This window comes from Tachysurus fulvidraco, chromosome 8 (genome assembly GCF_022655615.1).
Source record: "Tachysurus fulvidraco isolate hzauxx_2018 chromosome 8, HZAU_PFXX_2.0, whole genome shotgun sequence".
NCBI lineage: Eukaryota > Metazoa > Chordata > Actinopteri > Siluriformes > Bagridae > Tachysurus > Tachysurus fulvidraco.
This window is the reverse complement of record NC_062525.1, coordinates 8770979-8792825: the sequence shown is the minus strand read 5'-3', so window position 1 is coordinate 8792825 and position 21847 is coordinate 8770979. Positions and strand designations below refer to the sequence as shown.

General features: G+C 36.8%; 1 protein-coding gene across 6 annotated transcripts in view; it reads left to right on the top strand.

The window, feature by feature from the left end:
* aatkb (apoptosis-associated tyrosine kinase b) overlaps nucleotides 1–21704 on the top strand; it is a 43491-nt gene extending 21787 nt beyond the window's left edge. The window contains exons 1-13 of one of the 6 annotated variants that reach the window (XM_047817215.1): nucleotides 632–864; nucleotides 4543–4684; nucleotides 9719–9798; nucleotides 11775–11893; nucleotides 12064–12151; nucleotides 12584–12717; nucleotides 13156–13240; nucleotides 13936–14057; nucleotides 14530–14679; nucleotides 14859–18423; nucleotides 18738–18882; nucleotides 18994–19209; nucleotides 19435–21701. In XM_047817215.1, coding sequence (XP_047673171.1) covers nucleotides 4582–4684; nucleotides 9719–9798; nucleotides 11775–11893; nucleotides 12064–12151; nucleotides 12584–12717; nucleotides 13156–13240; nucleotides 13936–14057; nucleotides 14530–14679; nucleotides 14859–18423; nucleotides 18738–18882; nucleotides 18994–19209; nucleotides 19435–19463 — 4836 coding nt within the window. In that variant the 5' untranslated portion in view covers nucleotides 632–864; nucleotides 4543–4581 and the 3' untranslated portion in view covers nucleotides 19464–21701. Of the gene's footprint in view, nucleotides 1–631; nucleotides 865–4542; nucleotides 4685–7696; nucleotides 9586–9718; nucleotides 9799–11774; nucleotides 11894–12063; nucleotides 12152–12583; nucleotides 12718–13155; nucleotides 13241–13935; nucleotides 14058–14529; nucleotides 14680–14858; nucleotides 18424–18684; nucleotides 18883–18993; nucleotides 19210–19434 lie in introns of those variants that run through there. The other 5 variants (XM_027163124.2, XM_047817214.1, XM_047817218.1 and 2 more) reach the window with 5 other exon arrangements.
* The last annotated feature ends 143 nt before the right edge of the window (nucleotides 21705–21847 follow it).

Sequence of the window (21847 nt, the reverse complement as noted above, 5' to 3'; positions counted from 1 at the left end):
GTGAAAACTTATGCACTTTACTTTAAACATAGACAAACCCACAGTCTCTCACAGGGTCTAAAGCACATGTACATAATGTGATGCATAGAACAGTGTGCTGTGTGTGACTCCAGGCTTAGAGCTCCACACATAGAGCTTTCACCACCCACATACTGGGTGTGACAGAAAGTGGAAGTGTAACTGTGGGGATAAAGCAGTAAGGAAAGGGTGGGAGAGAAATACAGACGAGACTCCTTGTTGTTGACGTGCCATTTTCCTCTTCAATAAGACCCACTCAAAAGTCAAAAGTTTACATGTGTGTATGTGTGTGCGTGGAAAGCGTCTGTTCTACAGATGTGAAAAAAGAGTGAGAAAGGAAGGCTGGAGAAAAAGAGAATGATGTCATGAGCTCAGAATGTAAAACTTTATTCCTCCCCCTCTCATTTTGGTTCTCAGCTGCTGCTGTCTCTTTTCTCTCTGGACTTTGCCCCTCCTTTCATCCATTCATCCATCCATGTCTTCAACCATTTATCTGCCTCTAATCTGTCTATCTGCCTCTCATTTTATTTCTCCCTCCCACATTTCCTGCTCTCCTATCCCTCCTTAATTTGTATTCCCTATAAGTCAGCTGCACAACATCATTCACATGGTTACTGGTCCTTTAGAGGTCCAGCTATGTATCTCTCTCTGCTACGTGATCTGAAGTGCATGATTTTCCAGTGCTATACATGTGACACTGAGAGAGCTTCAACTAGTGCATTTAGCTCAGAGGTTATTAAGTGAGGCTTATGAAAAAGTACATGTACCCTCATGGGTTATTGCAATATTATTGGCAATGCATAAGGAACTCAGGTCCAATATGTGGGCTTTGACTAATGGGACAAGGTAGGCTTTTAATTTTAATTATTTCTTATTTTAAGATTTATGTTATTCACTAACATTTTGTAAAGAATAGCTGAATACAGATGCTGCTCTCTAAACAGGTGATAGTTTGGTGGTAATTTATTATTATATAGCTGTACTGAGATGTTTTTAACCATGGTGATAAGATATTAGAATGTAACAGTGTGTATTCATGGACGTGTTTTTTTTTTCTTCTCTCTTTTCTGCACCATATGTCGTTCCGTTCCCAATGAATTATGCACGAGACACATGAATGCTACATTGCTTTCCTCATGCCTAGGGAGGAAATAATTTAATCCCTGTTTAGTTAAAAAAAATACAGTAAGCACAGCATGAAATTCGTTATGCGTGATATGTTAGAAAATATATTGGGCAAGTGCTCTTTCATTGTTCATTCTCATGATCCCAGCATTTTAGCACTGTGATTACCAGCATAGCAAGTTAAAAACCTGTGTGGATTAAACATTTTATGAAGTATTCATGTATCAGATATTATGCCGTTGTAAATGTAAATGTAGGAGAAAAAGACAGGCCTGAACAAAATCCATATCTTTCATATTTAGCAAAAGTCAAATCAGATAGTCTTAAGATTATGTACGGTTTTGTACTAATTTTAAGAATGTGTACTGCTTTTAGTCCTGAATTAAACTATTCTAATAACAGTGCTGATGAAAAGCCTATACTACTACTACTACTACTACTACTACTACTACTACTACTACTAATAATAATAATAATAATAATAATAATAATAATATTTCACATGCATTTAGCTATATAATCTGACTAGTAATTAAATTTAACCCTTGAAGTAAGTACTCCATAAGTATATGGGAAGGTCTGAATTTAGAGCATTTCTGTGGAATTAACCATCATTTATATGGTCATGATTTGGTCAAGACAGGTTCTAAAAAGACATTAATAACTTATGTATAGATATTATTTGATAGATAGATTAGATAAAATGTCTGCTGACAGATATGTGATTACAATCAACCAAGCAGAACTATAACTAATTTTCTGGCAACCAGATGTCCTTGTGGAATTTCAGTCCTTTATAAACAGTGGCCTTAGAGTACTGTTTTTTTTTTTTGTCTCAGCTTTGCTGTACTTCCTGTTTGAGAGAGCATTTGAAAATCACAGCAGCTGGGAATCTTTATAATAAACTGACTTTACACAGAAAAAAAACATGTGCTGCATATATGCAAATATATTACACCATGATATTGGTTTATAAGATTTGTATTTTGTTGAAAACGTTCAAATTTATAGATAACATTTATTGCCACTGATCACAGCCACAACGCAGATAACTATCTAATCAAGACTTAATGCATACAGTAGTGTAACACTGTGTTGATTTAATCTAAAATACACACATGTATTCATAATGATTATTAATTAATTGACAGATTATAATACAGAAACATCAGTCAGGTCTAGCTTATGATTTATGATCCTCCATTTGATTTTAAATCTATGGGTAAATATAAGATATTATCTATCTATCTATCTATCTATCTATCTATCTATCTATCTATCTATCTATCTATCTATCTATCTATCTATCTATCTATCTATCTATCTATCTGTCTGTCTGTCTGTCTGTCTGTCTGTCTGTCTGTCTGTCTGTCTGTCTGTCTATCTATCTATCTATCTATCTATCTATCTATCTATCTATCTATCTATCTAAACAATTTATATGCTCAAAGACATTCTGTGGACAAAACAATGACTGAAGTATGAGGGTTTGTAACTGCTTTTAAACCTGTAGCATTAACATAGAATTTAGTTATTGTGACATGGCTACAGCTATAAATGTGGGAAAGATTTTACAGGAACTCAGCCAATCAGAAATCTAGCCCAATCTAAATGTGAGATTTTTTCCCCCTCTAAATACTGTAATAAGACAGAGAAGTAAGAGATGAATGATATCTGTGTATAATAATAGGTTTAAGTAAAGAGAACAGCTCCAAGGCATTAAAAAGACACGTCTCAGTTTTGACCCATATGCACATAATTAGCCTACGAATCCCTCGAGCTTTTTCATTATGCCTCACAATGTCTGACTCTCAGTAGCAGAAAGATTTCTTGTGTCAGAGATTTCCTGTGTTGCTTACCATGGGACTTAGGAGACTCCAAGTAGCTTTTCATTCATTCCAAATTAAAGGAAATTTGATTAAATGAGCATTTGATATGAATCATGTTGTCTGGTGATATGCATTAATTTCACTTCATTGTATTCAAATGTAACTAATTTCACTTCATTCACTGTAAGAAAGAAAGAAAGAACGAAAGAAAGAGGACGAAATTTTGCTAATTCCCTCTAGGGGAAACAGGAAAAGCTGGGAATTACATGGAAGACTGAAGGGTCGTGTGAATATGAGAACCATGGTGTCCCAAAGAGGACTGCATGTCTCTGTGTATGTACAGTAAAGTATATAAGCCTCTCTAGGTCACTGTTTTCCATTTCTTTAACCCAAAAACACAACAGTCTTTTCAGTCCTGTGGATGATGGCTCTTTAAGAGCAGCTGGAGAAAGAAGCTGATTTTTAGTAAACTGTCATTTTTTCCCCCCAAACCGCTGCTCCTTATTATATAACTCTAGGCAGATTTAGTCCTTTTGTATTTGAGACAAGGCTGTTGAAATGAAATAGTTTTTAATAGAGACTGAGATACATAAGTTTTGGTTAAAAGTATAAATCAACTGTCAGACTAACTGGACAAAGGGGTGTGTGTGTGTGTGTGTGTGTGTGTGTGTGTGTGTGTGTGTGTGTGTGTGTGTGTGTGTGTGTGTGTGTGTGTGTGTGTGTGTGTGTGTGTGTGTGTGTGTGTGTGTGTGTGTGTGTGTGTGTGTGTGTGGGTGTTGTAAATGAACATTTCTTTTTCAGACGATTTAAGGATGATTAATTAATTTAGGTATTACATCCTAGAGAAATGTTTTTGCATAAGAATAAATGATTAGATTAGTAGTTGAAATGTGGAGTGATATTCTAATGAATATTCAGTTCATTTTACATTATTTTTCATTAGTTGGTGTAATAAGATTTTTGGAAATGGAAAATCCTTGTTATGTTATACAGATATTTTGAAGATCAGGTGAAGTAGTTCTCCATCCAATGGGGAACGCTCATCAACAGGACCACTCCAAATACACTTAAACTCTCAAATACATAATAAATCATATAAAGTATATTAAACTCTTTGCTAAGTCTATTGTCTCCTTTGCTCTTATCCTTAAAAAAACTTCAATTAAAGTTTTACATGTAGAATTAACATCTGAATTCATTGTTTTTATTTTCCCATTTTATAACATGCTAACATAACAACAACAACAACAACAACAGCAACAATAAAAAGTGTCTATGTTCAAGTTACAGATTACACTGTATGCTACTCAGGTTAATTGGAAATAAGCCAATGCTAAATTGAAAATATCCTTTTTTTATTTGGGTCAGAATGATCCTGCACTGAGTAAGCTAGACAAAATATTACAATACTGCATATTGCAGTGGAAACCTTTGATATACAATTTGTTTTTATTCAGTACATTTTTATTATATGACATCCAGCCTTACAAATCCATCATACTGTAGTGCCTCACCCTGCTCCTTGTGTTTGACCTCAGTTCTCTGCCCTCTGTGTATGCTGCTAATGTAGGAGTTTGAGAATGCAGAGGGAGATGAATACCAGGCCGACATGTCAACGCTGGCATCACCAGCCTCTGCCGGCAGTCCTGATGTCTACATCTTGCCTCTAAATGAAGTCTCTCTGCCTGTCGCCCAACAACCCAGCCGCTCAGGTGAGTCACCGATATATTCTGCTTCTAATGCTATCTTTTATGATCACTGATTATAATAACAAAATAAAGACAATTTTGATTAAATAGCCTTGATCCAGCATTGTTTTTATGTTTTCTTTTGTTGGGATTTGTCTGATAGAATTTGGAAACAATAATCTGTGGTCCAAAATTCAAGAGACTTGGGTAATGTGTATTCAAATGCAAAACAAGTTCTAGAACAATCAATCAGTTTGTTCTGAGAAGAATCAATATTTTAAGTTTAACTTAAAAATATAAAGAATAATCATTTACGTTTCATTTTATATAAACTGTACATAATCATATAAATTTTACATGCCCGCACACACACACACGCACTCACACAAACACACACACACACACACACACACACACACACACACACACACACACACACACACACACACACACACACACACACACACACACACACATACACACACGCACATTCGCATCCATGCATCCTGTGGAATTTTACTGATTGTACTCCAACATATAGCCAAGAAAAAGCATCTACTAAATCAGCAGAGATTGTTAATATGATAAAATAATTTCAAATGCTATAATTCCAACAATACAGTGTTACACTATAATTCCAATGTTTAGGCATTTTAGATGGCTAAATGCCCAACTCTAGTCTGCTTTAGTCTACTTTCTTTCAGTAGTAACAACAACCACAGGCTTCTGTCTAATGAATACTTTACCTTGACAAAATCTAATACTAAAATTCTTTAAAAATGTACCTTGTTTTATGATTTGAAGCTCTACAAAGCAAGTAAAAACTAATGCACTGATTGAAAGCACATGAGGCATGATGTTGATAGAAAAACATTTTGGGGTATTTTGGAAGTAAAACAGAAATAATGAGCTAGTGGAATAGATTAAAAAATGCTAGATGAAAGTCAACCAGACACAGTGATTTGAAATGAATGTTTCTGTTCTGGGATATTTATGGATGATTACATAGTCATTTCCTAGTGAAGGGATTTTGTACATTAATGTATTGATACATTAGCAGTTATGTATATATATGTGTATATATTGTTTAAAATAATTTTATAACAGTTGGTAAAATAAGTTAGATACTGTTTATGTGTAAGAGTAAAATCTGTGTTCTGTGATGGAGAGAGTTTGAAGAAGTAAAAATAAGATCTTTTTACAGATAGTTTGTACATTAAGTAGATTTTATCTCTTGCTCAGTGATCAGAGATGTTTAAGCCAAAAGAAAATCATACATACACTATCATCATATACGGTACAATAAACTCAAGTCTGATTCATCCAGATGACATGGTTACTGCCCCCATTCTTTTATCCCTAAATACAATGTTCATCGAAGCCTCATTCACTATGTCACTGTTTCCTCAGCCTCAGTATTCATATTTTTGGCATAAATATCTTCAGTAAAGCATTTGGATTCCAGAGCAGAAAAGTGTGAGAGAGCTCATGTTTATGGCTCCCACTCTCAAGCTTGTTTATTCTGGAATCCCTTATAACTTTACTACTCTCTCTCTCTCTCTCTCTCTCTCTCTCTCTCTCTCTCTCTCTCTCTCTCTCTCTCTCTCTCTCTCTCTCCCTCCTCTCTCTCTCTCTCTCTCTCTCTCTCTCTCTCTCTCTCTCTCTCTCTCTCTCTCACACACACACACACACACACACACACACACACACACACACACACACACACACACACACACACACACACACACACACACACACACACACACTCATTCACACACATTCTTTCAAATAAAACATCTGCCTATTACATAATACCGCCCCTGCAGGCCTACATAAATTCTCCTTGGAATCTTTGGCATTCAAAAGAGCATTTGTAAAATCAGTTCCATAGAAAATATCTACTTTTTTTCTCCCACTCAATGGTGTGGTCTTTATCAGAGAGATAGCATAAGAGTCTAAAACATCCTGTAGGCAAAAACGTCATAGGCCATGACGGCTATAGTGTATCTAAAGTTAAATTGTTCAGAAAAATTTATTTCTGTTCTCCTACTTTTGCTGTAACGGTTCATCACAGGCATCAGATGTTCTGTTTCATAGATTTATGTCACAGCGTACTTTTTTATAAATATAAAATGGTTTAATTATGGTCATTTTTAACATCAAATCTGAGTGACTACTATTAGAAAAAAGTGAGAGTGAATATGTGGGTCTTCTGTCTACATTTTTTATTTTTTTTGTGAGACATAAGATTACTGTGAACATTAACAAAAAAGGCCTGGTGTATTGATGAACAGAAGTTGTTGATGGAAACAGATTTTTAAATTAAATGTTGACCAAGTATGTGCTTGTTCCAGTTTCCCTCTTACTGCAATCTCATAATATTCACATAAGAACACATGGATGGAATCATGCAATGTGTATAAAGTGTATTTGAATGGTAGCATCTTAGGCACATTATTTCCTGTGAGCTCCCAAGAACCTTTTTTATTAATATCTAGAACATATGGAATTTGTTTTTTTTTTTATGAGCATTGCTGGATCACTGAAGCTGTTTAAGGAGCAGTCATGATGATGTCACCCTTATAGAGATTATACTTATGTGTAGATAAAGCTACATAAGTTTTATTTATTTACCCTGATGGAGCCAAGAAATATATATTTTTACTGATTGCTTCTGTTTTTTTTTTTTTTGTTGTTGTTTTTTTTGTTTTGTTTTTAATATTTAGGTAAAAGAGAACACAGAGTGTGTCTGTGTGTGTGGGTGTGTTTCACACCCTAGCGTCTAGAAATACATTCGATTAAGAACACACCCTAACACAGCTGTATACTTTAGGGAACATGATGCACACACACATGTATGTGTAGCATCTACAGTACCAAAATGACACTCCCATATTTTGTGAAACACAGATACTGCAGCCTTCACATAACACAAGCATATTTTCAGATGAACTCCTATATAACACACACAGCATCTGTGTGTGTGTGTGTGTGTGTGTGTGTGTGTGTGTGTGTGTGTGTGTGTGTGTGTGTGTGTGTGTGTGTGTGTGTGTGTGTGTGTGTGTGTGTGTGTGTGTGTGTGTGTGTGTGTGTGTTAGTTATTCACAACAGTCTAGTGCAGGTTAAAGCATTTCATTGTCATCCATATATACATGAAGAGTCACACTCATTTGTGGTTACACACACTCACAGGCTCACTCCAAGCAGAAAGATCTTTCCACCAATGCATTAATATTAATAACACATGCTGTTGTGTAAGGCTTATCATTTTTTAATAGACCCATGTGATATTACACAACATATGGGTGTGAACTTATCAAAACCGTGTTATTCTGACTGCATTGTTAAAAATACATGGTGAAAGATACAGAAGATAATATATTTTCCACCATAATTACAACAGAATATTATTATCAAAACCATTGAAAACGACATTCAAGCAGGTATTGTTTCAAAACTATTTTTTAGACCAGCGTTAACTCCCAGATTAGTCACTGAACATGTTTGTAAAATATTTAATGTTGTGAATTATTTAGATACCTAATCTAAAGAATATTAATAAATTGCCATCATTGTGGTCCAGGGTTGCCAGGTCTGCATACCAAATACACTTCACAGCCATCTCATGATCGCATTTATCTTAAATGCTCCTTTTACCAAGGTCTTAAAAATGTGTTATATGATTACTTTTGTAATTTTCATAAGCAAAACCATATAAGATGACAAATCAGGATTTTGACCATAATCCATTTTGCTTGGATTATAGAGTCAAACTTTCAGCATTTGGAAGCTGCCACAATCATGTGGTTATAAATGTGGAAAGTTGACTAACTCACTGAGACTCAACACATCAAAACATACGATAAAACATTCAAAAAAACGTTCAGAAAATAATGAACAAACATCAGCGGTTGTAGTCTAATTTAACAGAAAACACAAATCTCTACAACAATGCTAAACATTTACATAATTGTACCCAATGAAAGTGTTGCCATCATTTCCTAACCATGTTTTAGGCTCATCTGTGATGATTAAAGCTTTTATCATCATTTTTTTATGTTATAGAAGTTATACAAGTCACTCTTCTGCAGTAGAGCCACTTCTTCATGCCCTTATCCAGACATGCCAGAGGGCACAAGGGCAACATTGCCCCGCCCTCATCAAGAATGCTGAAGCCATCTCAGCCTAAAAAGATTGAAAACAATACTCTGAGTGTCTCCCCTGCTCTCGAGGGTACCAAGCGGTGGCAGAGGCTGGACAAAGACCCCAATTCTCCACAGAGAAAAAGAATGACTGATGACTGCTCACTGGAACATGACATGGGCGTAAAATATGGATGTCACAAAGACAACACGTCACACTTTCACAAAGATCCATCTGTCTACTAAAAGTGAGGGAGAGACAGAGGTGTTGTTATGTTACTAGGGCTAGAGCTGCTGAATTAGATAGTGCTGGTTGATTGGGAAGGATAAAGATGTGCATTGAATCGGCAGAGCAGGAAGCGGTCAGTCGCAGTTCCATGAAGCTGAGTGCATTTTCCACAAAATGCGGCAGTTCCTATCTTTATTTTTTATAAATTAGAGAAGTCGGTTGAAGGTGAATGACTGTAATCGTTATAGTAAAAAAGCAGTTTGTTTTATGATTGATCTGAAAATTTTGTTTGCATTTTGCAAGTTTTTGGGACTTTTGCTTCTAGTTGAAAAGAGTATCAGCATTTTGGAGCCATGGCATATAATCAGCTTGACTTAACAGGGGGCATTTCTTACATCTGTACTCTCTTCAGCTCTGTAATTTATAGCTCAGAAGTATTAGAAATGCAAAGAATTGCTTGTTTGGGTCAGACATTCGGAGGATGATGGTGCTTTAAGGAAAGGTGTTTCTTTTATACACCCAGGATTGTGAACATCACTAGAGACAGAAACTTGGTAATTTCCTACCTAGAAACTTACTTAAGTTTCTCACTTCCTCACATTTTACTGCTAAAGGTCCCAGTTAAATATTTGCCAATATTCAATTACATATTCATGGCTGTTTTTCTGTTTGTTGTCGGATCTCCAGTCCAACTCCAGAAGTCAGCAGATGCATCTCGCCACAGTTTGCTCTACATTAAAGAGATTGGGCATGGATGGTTTGGCAAGGTAAGCCTTATTTACTGATTATTAGTTTAATCATCTGCCTGCTGTGCTGTAGGCACATGTTAGCATAAATCAAATGTTTAGTGCCCTTATGCTTTATGGCTGCACACTGATGAGGGTCATGCTTTCTGACTGGTATGACCAAGCTGGGACAAATACAGATTTACTAGCTTTAATGTTCACTTTTATAGACTTTTTTAGGGCCTCTTAAAGAATTATTTAAGCTTTGTTTGTGACTGAAAATCTATGGTGGCATTTTATATGAAGAGTAGCTACACTGGACCTTTATAAGACATTCATAAGCACTGCGATGAAGTATACTGCCTTTATATGAAAGAAAGAAGAGGGAAGACGCCTCAGTTATTGTTTTGGGTCATCTGATTGAAAATGCTGTTCTATTTTAATGTTATTTGTGAAATTATTTTGTATTCATAAGCAAACATTCATGAAGTATTGAATAGATTTTTTTGGTGGCCATCTGTCATCTCTGCTTCTGGCTGCTTTTTCTTCATTTACTTCGTATAGGATTATTAGATTTCACATTTGCATTTAAACATTATTATGAAACACCACTCTAATGTTCTTTTGGCTGCTCCCAGTCACCACAGCAGCTCATCTGGTCCGCATATTTGATTTTGGCACAGGATTCCCTTCCTAACGCAATCCTCCTATTTTATCCAGGCCTGGGATAGGCACTGAGAGTTAGCTCTTCAGTAGCGGGGTTAGCTCCCTGCACGGTGATCCTCCACTGGACCACCAGGAGGTTATACAGCACCACTCCAATAAACTTTATATATTTTCAAAGCCTATGTTCTAGCATTGATAATTTTGATCTTTTGAAAGTGATCTTTTGAATCAACCTTGCATTTAGAACAGGGTTGCCAGGGCAATCCTATGTGAGCTAGTTTTGGAGCAAGTTTGTTGGTGGAAAGACAAATACTTAGAAGGCTATTTTTTGGTCTGGTTTAGCCTGTGGTTGCCAAGATCTGCGTTAAAGCCAATAATCAGTTTTAAATCTGATCAATTTCAACAAACATAGGCTAGTGAAAACAAATGGAAAGCGTAGTTAAAGATGTTATACAACATATAGAACAATTTTTCTTGTAAGATAAATTGGAAAGATCAGGAGAAGTAAAAGGGGATTATGGAGTGAATAATGTGTGTAACAGATAATGTTATAAAGCCATTTTGCAAATCAAAAATGTCTGTGCATCACAGTGACCTTGTTTCCCACTCAAAAGCTGAGAAAACAAACAAATAAAACCTTTTAGACTTGGTTTACTTTTGTGTGGTTTTTGACATTTTTTTGAAACCTGCAATCTCGTATGACATGTCATGAATGTGCTATACTGTGTAAAAAAACATACTGAAAATATAAGATACAAATAATTCTTTATTCTTTTCTTCTTCTCTCTTTTATATAAAGAGAAAGTCACATTTTGGAGAACTTTATAATCTCTCCAGCATACAATGCTTATTAATGTGTTATGAAGAACTTATGTAATGTGCAAAATTGGAATAATAGTCTTGCATATACCGTGTGCCTAATGATTTCATTCTCATGCTCTTTCTTTCTCTGTTTCTGTCTTTCTATACACACAAATGCATATACATATACACTCCCTCAATTTGTTCCATTGACTGGGTATGTTCATGTGTGTGTGTCTTTGTCTTGTCTGCATGACTGTTCATGTCCTACGTCTTGTGTATATGTACATGTTTGTGCTTTCACAAATCCTTCTTTTCTGTCCATATTAAGGTAATTTGCAAAAGCATCATTTATTTAAAAAAATTGCTTTTGTTTCTTTCCCTCTTGTTCATTCAAATGTTTGTGTGTATGTGTGCGTGCTTTATGTATGTATGTATGCATGTGTTTGTCTTCTCTGTTTGTATCTGTTGTTATATGTATTGTCTGTTTCTTGTGTGTGGGCATCTTTGTGTGTGGGTCTATGTTGCGTGTGTGTACCGGACATCCACAGGTGTTGTTGGGGGAGGTAACCTCTGGCCTCAGCAGTACTCAGGTGGTGGTGAAGGAGCTCAAGACGAGTGCCAGTATTCAGGACCAAATGCATTTCCTGGAGGAAGCACAACCTTACAGGTAGACAATAAGCAAAAGTTCTACACTGCACTATTGCCCTATACCTCTTTCTGTTTAAAAATGTGTCTCAAAATCGCCTTTGTTCAAGATCAGGTTTGTAAATATTACAATGTCATTACTTTTCCATTTCTTTGTGTTCACACTAGTACTTATGTTCTCTCATGTCTCAGATCTCTGCAGCATCCTGCTCTAGTGCAGTGTTTGGCTCAATGCACTGAGGTCACACCCTACCTGCTGATCATGGAGTTCTGTCCTTTGGTGGGTACTTGAGATCCAGCAGTCTCATGTACATGATATTCTAAACTATAGACAGACAGCTAATTTATCAAACTTAAGATGCGTTGCTAAAAGGTTACTTACTTTAGATGTAGCTTTCCAATATACACTTAGAAGTCTAGAACAATAAGTAAGAAGATATATGCATGATTAATGAAAAATTGAAAAAAAAATTAAACAAACAAGAAACAAACATATTAGAAAGCTGTGACACTGACTAGGATACAATGGTTATTTAATGGTTAATGGTTATTGCCCTCTAGTGGCTCAATGAAACACAGCAGACTGACATCATTACATATCATGTCTGTATTTTTTGTATGCATATAAATGCCTGATTATGCTTTTCAGTTTCCCATAATTTCTATCTCTTTGTTCATATCATTTTTCTGTGTCTACTTTCCATGGTAACAGGGTGATGTGAAAGGCTATCTGCGCAGCTGCAGAGCAGCAGATTCTGTGACTCCTGATCCATTGCTCCTTCAAAGAATGGCTTGTCAGATTGCTTCTGGCCTTCTGCATCTCCACAAACATGACTACAAACACAGGTGAGTCTAAACCTGATTTATACTACTGAGTGGCTCAGTTAAATTTTGGATTAAATTTTAAACTCAGACAAAGGTTTACATAGCGTAAACACAAATATATGTTCAAATATGTAAAAACAACAACAAAGGTCAGAATGTCTGTTCAGTTTTTTCACCAAACGGTTTACAGCGAGTGTAGAAGAAGACTGAGCATTATGGCTATGCTTTTATTTCCCGATTTCAGTGTGACACTTACCTGGTTACATCCTGTAACAATATCCTGATGCTGCCTGAGTGTGCCTCTGCTACTCCAGCATCAGTGATTTTGTTGCTGGGGGTCACCATTTATCTTCATGAAGACATGGTTATTTTATTCTGTTAAAATATATATTACTTGCTTTGACAGTTAATATTATAATTACTGGTATCATAATTTTATATCTGGATTTTTTTAAACAGTGATCTGGCTTTGAGAAACTGCCTTCTCACATCAGATGTTACTGTGAAGATTGGAGATTATGGCCTGTCACACAGCAAGTACAAGGCACGTGATTTGCCTCCTTAGCTATTGTGAGATTTCATTATAAACATCTGGAGGAACCTTAAAATGTCCAATATTAAAAATGTGGTTAAAATTTTGACAAGCACATGATGGGTATTACAGATGTTAAAATGAATGTATTGATTCTTTCTTAATCAATGAGCTGACCTCTACTATGTTCCTCCACACTATGGGTGTAATATAATACCACTATCTGTATGTCTAACTGTTGTGGTCCAAAATATCTGTATATATGTCTAGATTTTTAGCATAAGTAAGTATTCCCTAAACCGGAAGTTTTGGTCTATTACACAATCCCTAACTCTGTGCCCCTGGAAACGTATTAAAGAAAGTTTTGTCACCAATTATGGCTTTGACAATTGCTCAGCCTTGGATACAGCAGAGTTGTGTATGGAGTAGAGTTTTCTTTTAGTCCCCCTTATACTGTATGTACCTGCCCACAATATTTTTCAATTAATTAATTTAGTTCTATTTTTTAAGATTTTTCAAGATAGAACAGGAAATTAATATCCTGCTTCAAACCACCTTGGCTCTGACCAGGCATAACAAAGCACCGTTTTTGTTTCTTCCACAATCTTTACATCTGAAGACTGTCCACCCTATTGGATCTGTATATAACATATCATCAGTTAATTCTAAATGATCTTTGTGTATTTGGATATATCTCTATACTACAGGATGATTACTTTGTGACATCAGATCAGTCCTGGGTACCGTTACGCTGGATTGCCCCAGAACTGTTGGATGAAGTTCATGGAAACATACTGATGGCAGACCAAACAAAACAAAGCAACATTTGGTAAGACTTAACTCATGAGTCTCATTCTACATTAGCATCTTTTTTTATATGTGTTTTATTTTATTTTATATTATTTTATATTGATCACATGCACAAAAATAAGCATTAACAATAAGAACATTTTTTTTTTCTTCTATAGTAAATATGAGCACTGCATTTGAAAATTATTTAAATATTGGAACAGGAAGTGGGGTGTTGAGACCCATGGCAAGACATGTATAAGCCTTAGAGGGCCAGTGTGAAATGTGTGTATTATATCTAAATCTACCAGGCTCATTTGAGCTGCTCATTGCAGTACAGCTTAATGTGCTGAGAGGAGAGCAGTAATTACCCTATACACAAGCTCCCAGGTACTTGCAATAGGCAAATGTCTCCCTGTTTGACCGCACAAATTATGTACTCTTAGAACTCTGGGCACAGATGTGTATGGCCTTTTTTCAGTAGTCATTTAATGTGTGTTTCTGCATCGCAGGTCTCTTGGGGTAACTATGTGGGAGTTGTTTGAGTTGGGGAACCAGCCTTATAGACACTACTCTGACCGGCAGGTCCTCAACTTTGCTGTGAAGGATCAACAACTTAAACTACCAAAGCCAATGATTCACTTTCCTCTTTCTGACCGTTGGTGAGTGTTACAAATATAATATTTTTGAAAGTTTAATATTTTTGAAAGTTCCCCACAAAGATGTGATAAGAATACAAATAAGTTTATCACACATATGGTTCACAACACTTAATTTGTTATATGCACACTCTGTAGTTTCTTGTCTTGTCTTAAGTAGCATGGTGTTTATGTAACCTTAGGTACGAAGTGATGCAGTTCTGTTGGCTTCAATCAGACCAAAGGCCTAATGCTGAGGAAGTTCACCTACTGCTCAGTTACCTGTGTGCCAAAAGTGCCAGTGAGGCAGAAGAAGATTTTGAGAGGCGCTGGAACTCAATGAGACCCAACATGACTCTGCACAGGGCTGGTCCCCTAACCTTGGAAATGCCACAGTCTTTGACCACCTCATCTTCATTCCCTTTACTGGAGCAATTTTCAGCTGGTGATGGCTACCAATCAGAGTCAGGAGATGACATTCTCACAGTTACTGAAACCAGTCATGGTCTAAACTTTGAGTACAAATGGGAGCAAGCAAGACCTAAACAGCCCTATCCCTCCTCATCCACCAGTGCAACATTAGATCAAGGAAATCCCCATTGTCAGGATGTCTATTACCCTCCTGGAGGTATGGAAGGTGAATGTGGGATTAATCGCCTCACCTTAGGGTTCTCTCCCCAATACTATGACCCCAAGCAATTACACACTCCAGGTGTTGTTCCAGTTCTCAGTGCACATAGTCCATCAGTGAATAGTGAGTATTACATTCGTATTGAAGAGCCAGTAGAATGCAATATTGACATGGAGTACACAATGTGTGCATATAGCCCTGAATTTGGGGGCAGCAATGGCAGCTTTCTCACTGGTAGTGGAGACTCAGGGGATTGTATGAATTGTCCTTCTAAAGGCAAGCCAATTGAAACATACTGGTCAGCTGAAATCCATAAAAGCAGTGCCTATGATTCAGACTGCAGTCCAACCATGTCCCTAACTATGGAGCCACTTCTAGGTCAGGTATCTGATTCCAGCCCACTTAGGCCATGGGAGTCAGGACATTATGTATCATACAAGGACAGGGATGGAGGCTATTACTATGAGAACTCACCATCACTGGGTATGGATCACTACCTGATTGGAGGCCCATCAGAACCCATGAGGGAGAGCTGGGGGTCCCGAAGCCTGAGACAAGCATTGGGTGAGATTGAGGAACCTTTGGGGATCTCACACTCGATCAGCAACTCCCCACAGGGCTATGCTGAACCTTATCTAGAGAGAAGCCATGGGTCAGTACTTGGGAAGAATTTAAGTGGAGGATACTATGACATGATGGGTTCTTTGAGAAAGATCATGCCAGGGAACCACTCAGTGTGTATTGACATGGAATCAGGGGGAGCTGTGTTTGTGGGGCAAGATGAGAGTGACTCTGAAGAGGAGGAGGATATATTCACTGAAAGGCAGGCAATGGGCTGGTCTACCAACCACTCAACAAAAAGCCATTTGAGCTTGCCTCAAAGACATTCATCAAAGCAAGATGCATATGCAGACTTTCATTATACTATGCCAATGACTGATATTGAGGATGCATGGCCAGAGAACCACAGTCTCCCATACCGCTCTACCAAAACAATTAAATACCTGGAAGGCAGATCCAAAAGCAATACCTGCCCAGTGCATGGCAGACAAGCATCACTATCCTCAGCAGACTGCAGCTCCTATATTCATCTCTGTAATGAACCTAGAGAAGCAGAGGTGTACCCAGTACCTTGTTGTCAGGCTTTAAGCAATTCCCATTTTGTAGATCCTCTTACAGGGTCATTAGTTAGAAATTGTTTCATGAATGACAATATTTCAGACAAAAACACAGGCATACCTAGCAGAAACCCACAAGTCGGCCAAGCTACTTTGCCTACTGGACATTTAATTTCAAAATCAGAGGCAGAAAAAAACAACATAAAACAGACAGAACACCCAGAATATGTTGACACTGGTATCAGAGAGGAGATTTACAATCGAGACAGTACTGGACAACAAGATACTAGACAAATTGACATGAAAACAGAGATTTTAACCATAACTCAAGAAGAGGACAAACTCCTTCCTGAGATCTCTTCCAAAGAGTCTGAATCAGACAGAAGCAAGATGGCAGACAGTGGTGTGGAACATGGAAATTCCTGCACCAGCCTGGTGGAAATTGACAATTGTAGTGACGATGACACTACAGATGTCACCTCTGGGATTTTTGGTGACTTCCCTGGAGATTATGCTGAGACAGCAGACTACGCCTCACCTTCATTCAAGTCATTGCAGAAACAAGTAGGTACACCTGACTCCATGGACTCCATAGATCTACCATCCACTACAGGCTCCAGTGAGACTCTGAGTCCAACTTCTCTCCATCCATCAAATTCCTCTAGAGCTGTGGATAGTGGCTATGACACTGAGAACAATGAGTCTCCTGAATTTGTCCCCAAGGAACCCCATGAACCACAAGATACCAAAACCTTTATACAGCCATTGGGGCTTTCAGTTGCTGACTCAATCCAAATCATGGAAGCAACAGAGGGAGGTGGAGCTGACATCCAGCAAGAGGTTGGGGAGGATGTGGAGGAAGGAGTCACCATGAAAACATCTCAGAGCGCAGAAAAGCTGACTGTACTAAGTGAGAAAACCCCATACAGAGATTCAGCTTACTTTTCTGATACTGATGCAGGGAAAGAGAAAGAGAGTGATGAAGATAGAGAGAAAGGTACTTATGATCATGAGAGGAAGGAAGAGGAAGAAATGCAAGCAATAGACCAAAAAACACTACCAACACCAGTGGTAGAACAAAACAATGAAAAATCAAATGATCTGGAGACAAAAGAAAACGGTGACAATTTCTACAATGATATTCAGGAAGAGACCCAAGCAACTCTACTCACAGATGAAGATGAAAAGATTTCCTCCAGTTCCTTTGAACTAACTATTATTTCTTCTGTTTCTCCTGATATATGTGAATGCCCTATAAATAATACTGTCCAGGATGAAAACTTTGACCTGACTTCAGATGACCCTCAAGAAGTGCTGTCTGAGAATCAATTATTGAATTTAACATACTTGACTGTTTCTGATGTCAAACAAGAAAATCACAAAAGTGAGGTGACAGACACCACACTTTCCTTTGACCCATCAGCACATAACAGTTTAGTTGAGGACAGTAATGTTGAGATCGGTCCTGACAGCTTTATCAGTGAAAATGAAATTAACCAGAAAGAGCAAATTACTGAAGTAACAACATCCAGCACAAGTTTAGAAGAAAAATCAATTCAGGACAACAATGACAACAGTGTGGAAATGCTCATATCTGACTCAGCCAAAAATGTTCCAGCAGATATAACAGAAAATCCTGAAACTCAAGTTAATAATGCAAAAACTGGAGTTCAGTTACACAAGAGCTCCACTCGTCCTTATTCTCCTCCTCCTCCTCTCCCATTACTTGAGGGTCGAGTGTCCCCAGTGGGGAGAGGAGAAGCTGATGATGAGGACAGAGATTCAGAGGACAGTGATGAATCAGATGAGGAGCTGCGCACCTACAGTATCCAGGAACAGAGTGAGGAAAGTGAGGATGAACTCCTACCTGTACCCATTATTGTAAGTGACTGCAGTGATGCACACAAACTCAGAAGCCTCCTCAAGATGCCCAGTCTTTGTATGGATAACCTTGGTGATGAGTCCAAAAAGAAGGTGGTGTCCTTCTTTGATGATGTTACTGTCTACTTGTTTGACCAAGTAAGCAACATTTGAGCGTTTACTGTATTTTTGCTATGAATACTTAAATTGTACACACTAGCCTATATAAAAATGTTTTGGGGAAACAGTTTATTGCATATATACCTGTGGAAGCTTTTTTCACAATTCTCTATTAACATAAATGCATACAATGACATATTGGTCAAAATGTAACTCTGCTTCAATCCATTGCTTGATTTCCCAATACATTTAGAAATGTTTTGGTAATGCATTGCTGGAAGGGTCATTTTTTTATTTCAGATTTTGTCCTCACTGATGACAAAAAAGTAATAAGAAAAATTCAACTTCTCTAGGAAAGTCCAACTGGAGAACTATCAGAACATGCCTATCCCCTGGGAGGTGAGACAAGCTCACAGGGTGCAAGGTGCACAGTGTCAAGCCAACAGGAAAAGGCCAATTCAACTGATGACTCTTCAGATGGAAATATTTCAGAAGAGAGTAAGAAATCATGTTTAAACATATTGATTTTAATAAAGTTATTATAAAAATTATATGATAATTTATATTCCTTTTAATATATGTATTTTCCTTATATCTTTTTGTGAGCAGGTACAGGGCTTGAGTGGGATGATGATTTCTCTTTGCTGCCACTACCAACGTCATCAATGGAATCACCCTCGGACATCAAGGCTAAAACAAGCTTTCCACCCAGTGCTACAATTAACAAGCCTGTTGTGCAATTCTCACGCTTCACAGTTTCTCCATCCCCAATTTCACGATTTTCCATCACCCATGTTTCTGACTCAGATGTGGATTCGGCAGGAGGTAAAATGCTTATAAATACATATCATTGATTTATTAATATGTAGACTTCCACTTATCATATAGCTTCACTTCATAGACCCCATACAAATATTATAGCTCTATAATAGATAGCTTTCAAGTTGAGTTCGTAAAGCTTTTGTTTCCTGAAAAAGTTTAATTTTAGATGCTTATCAAGTAAAATTGCATCATAAATGTATCATACTCTGTCCTCTGTGTGCCAAACAGGAAGCAGTGAGGATGGCGATAGAGAATGAGCACTGCACACCACTGCCATCTATGTGGAGTGTTCTGCATGAAACATGTACTGGTCATTTGGAATGAAAATTATACTGTTTCAAATATGTTTGGGATGCCATCAAGGACAGTGCCTAATATTGTTTTCAACTAGTTATACAATGTTCTGTATTGAACCAAACACAAATGAACATATCTGTGGCCACATGCTTTTTAAGAAGAATATTATAAATAGCAAAATTTCAAAGTAATATCATATTTGTTAAAATCATATTTTAAACTAGTGACAATTTCGAAATATGAACTGTGAAGACATGGGATTTATAAAGGATTCCACATATTTTCATGAATGATTGGTGTGATCTTGAAATGAAGGATAACATGAACATTTTTCCAGAAGCTAATTGTAAACTAAATCAAGAAACCTTTTTCAAGGACATTGACTTTGACTGTAAAGTAATGATGAACAAATGAATATATTGCTAACAATGAGTTATGTTGCTAAAGGAAGAGAAATTAAGCGAGACTACTGTTTGTCAATGGCTGATTAAGGTTTTGTTATTTTATTTGTGAGACGGCAAACTCACCTACTTTTCACCTTCTATTTTTTTTTTAATTTGGCATCAGAACAACAGCCTTGTGCCTGTGTCACATAACGAAAAGTAGTGGACTTTTGAAAGCTGTTTTAAAAATGTTTGGGAGAGAGGAAACACATAGCTGCCTTGAGTCAGCCATCTACTTGTAAGTAGCAGATTATACAGGGTCATAAAACATCATGAGACTTAGACCAGCTCTGTCATGATATTACAAATAACATCTCAAATGAAATTCATATCTTTTTTTATTGTCTTAGATTTTTGGAGAGGCAACCATTGCCTGGTTGATGAAAACAGTTCTAAGAACTACTTGTTTCAGTATTAACTTATAAATTTAATGTATATTATTGTCAGTATCATGCATAAATTTTTGAACTCATGTTTTACTGGTTTCATTTTGGCCCTTGAATAAGAACTGCTAAAGAAACCCAAAATGGGAAAAACACATGATAATTTCAAATGCTTGAGAACTTAACAAAGTTCTTGGTACTGGACCTTTTAGTCCTTTAGTCTATGTATGCATTTTCTAATTAGCATGTATAAATGATACTGTACATGTCTGCTACCTTATGAGAACCAGAGCTGGGATGTGTTATGTTTAAGGTGTTTATAACTTTTTTTTATTTAATACATGATGCCTGTCTTATCACTTTTGAGAAATTTATAACGAAATAGAAGGAAGAAAGACATATACTAATGGCAGTTTATGGACAATGTATTATTATAATTATTTCTTAGAATAGACAAAAACTATTGAACAAAAGTTACTTTACATTTGTTACGTTGGATAATAACTGTCCAATATAAGTTTAATAGTCTTGTGAACACTGTTGGGGGGGGGGGGGTGTCATTTCTTAGTAAGAAAAAGTTTGACAAGATAAATAGGAATTTAAAGCACTCTGATATATCTGTACTTTGGACCCCCTGAATTTGGGAAGAAAAGAAAAATCACACCCTCTCACATTCAATGTTTGCCTCTTACGGCATCACTGTTCTAAATAGGATAGCCTAGATTGAACTAGACAGCAATCTGTACTATTTTTGTATTCTTTGAAACAGATTTAAAATCCTAAACTGTATTATAATGTTGCTGGACTGTAAAGAGTTTATCATAATATGTTTTCTGCCAAAGAGATGCATTCTATTGGTAAAAATAGGGATGTTTGCTGGAATTGCTAGACACTAACATGACTTGATAATCATGGGCTAATGGACAATGTTCTTGATTGTATTGTGTGACTGTCTTCATAAGAAATCCAGCAAAAGGGTCTGAGTCAATAGAATACCCTTGGATCTGTGTGAGATTCTGGTGATTTATGGTGAAGAAATTTTGTATTTGAGTGTAGTGAGCAAAGAAGTGGTTTAATGATTCTATGGAGTAGGAATCCATGAAGATATATATTGGTTAGAGATAAATGTTATGTGAAGGTTCCCATAAATATCTGTCCCTCATGGATGTCACATGATTAGTGACTGTACACAAACAAAAAAAGAATAAATTAACTGTTTGACATCTTTATCTCTCTTTGGTGTCTAGCTATTAGAACTCAACATGCACCAACCTCAGCTACTAGACACCACAATCCAGCCTTACGTAAACCACCAGACAAAACACTGTGCAATAAAAGAAAAAAAAGATAAAGTTTGTTTTAAAACCACAGACACAACAACTGAAGAAAACAAACAAATAAAAAATCTAACAAATACCTGAAAGGAAGAGCCAGAAGCAATACCTGTCCTGTGCATGGCAGACAAGCATCAAACTGTCTTGTGAGGGTCATGCCCCACACTTTAATGGGTAAGATACT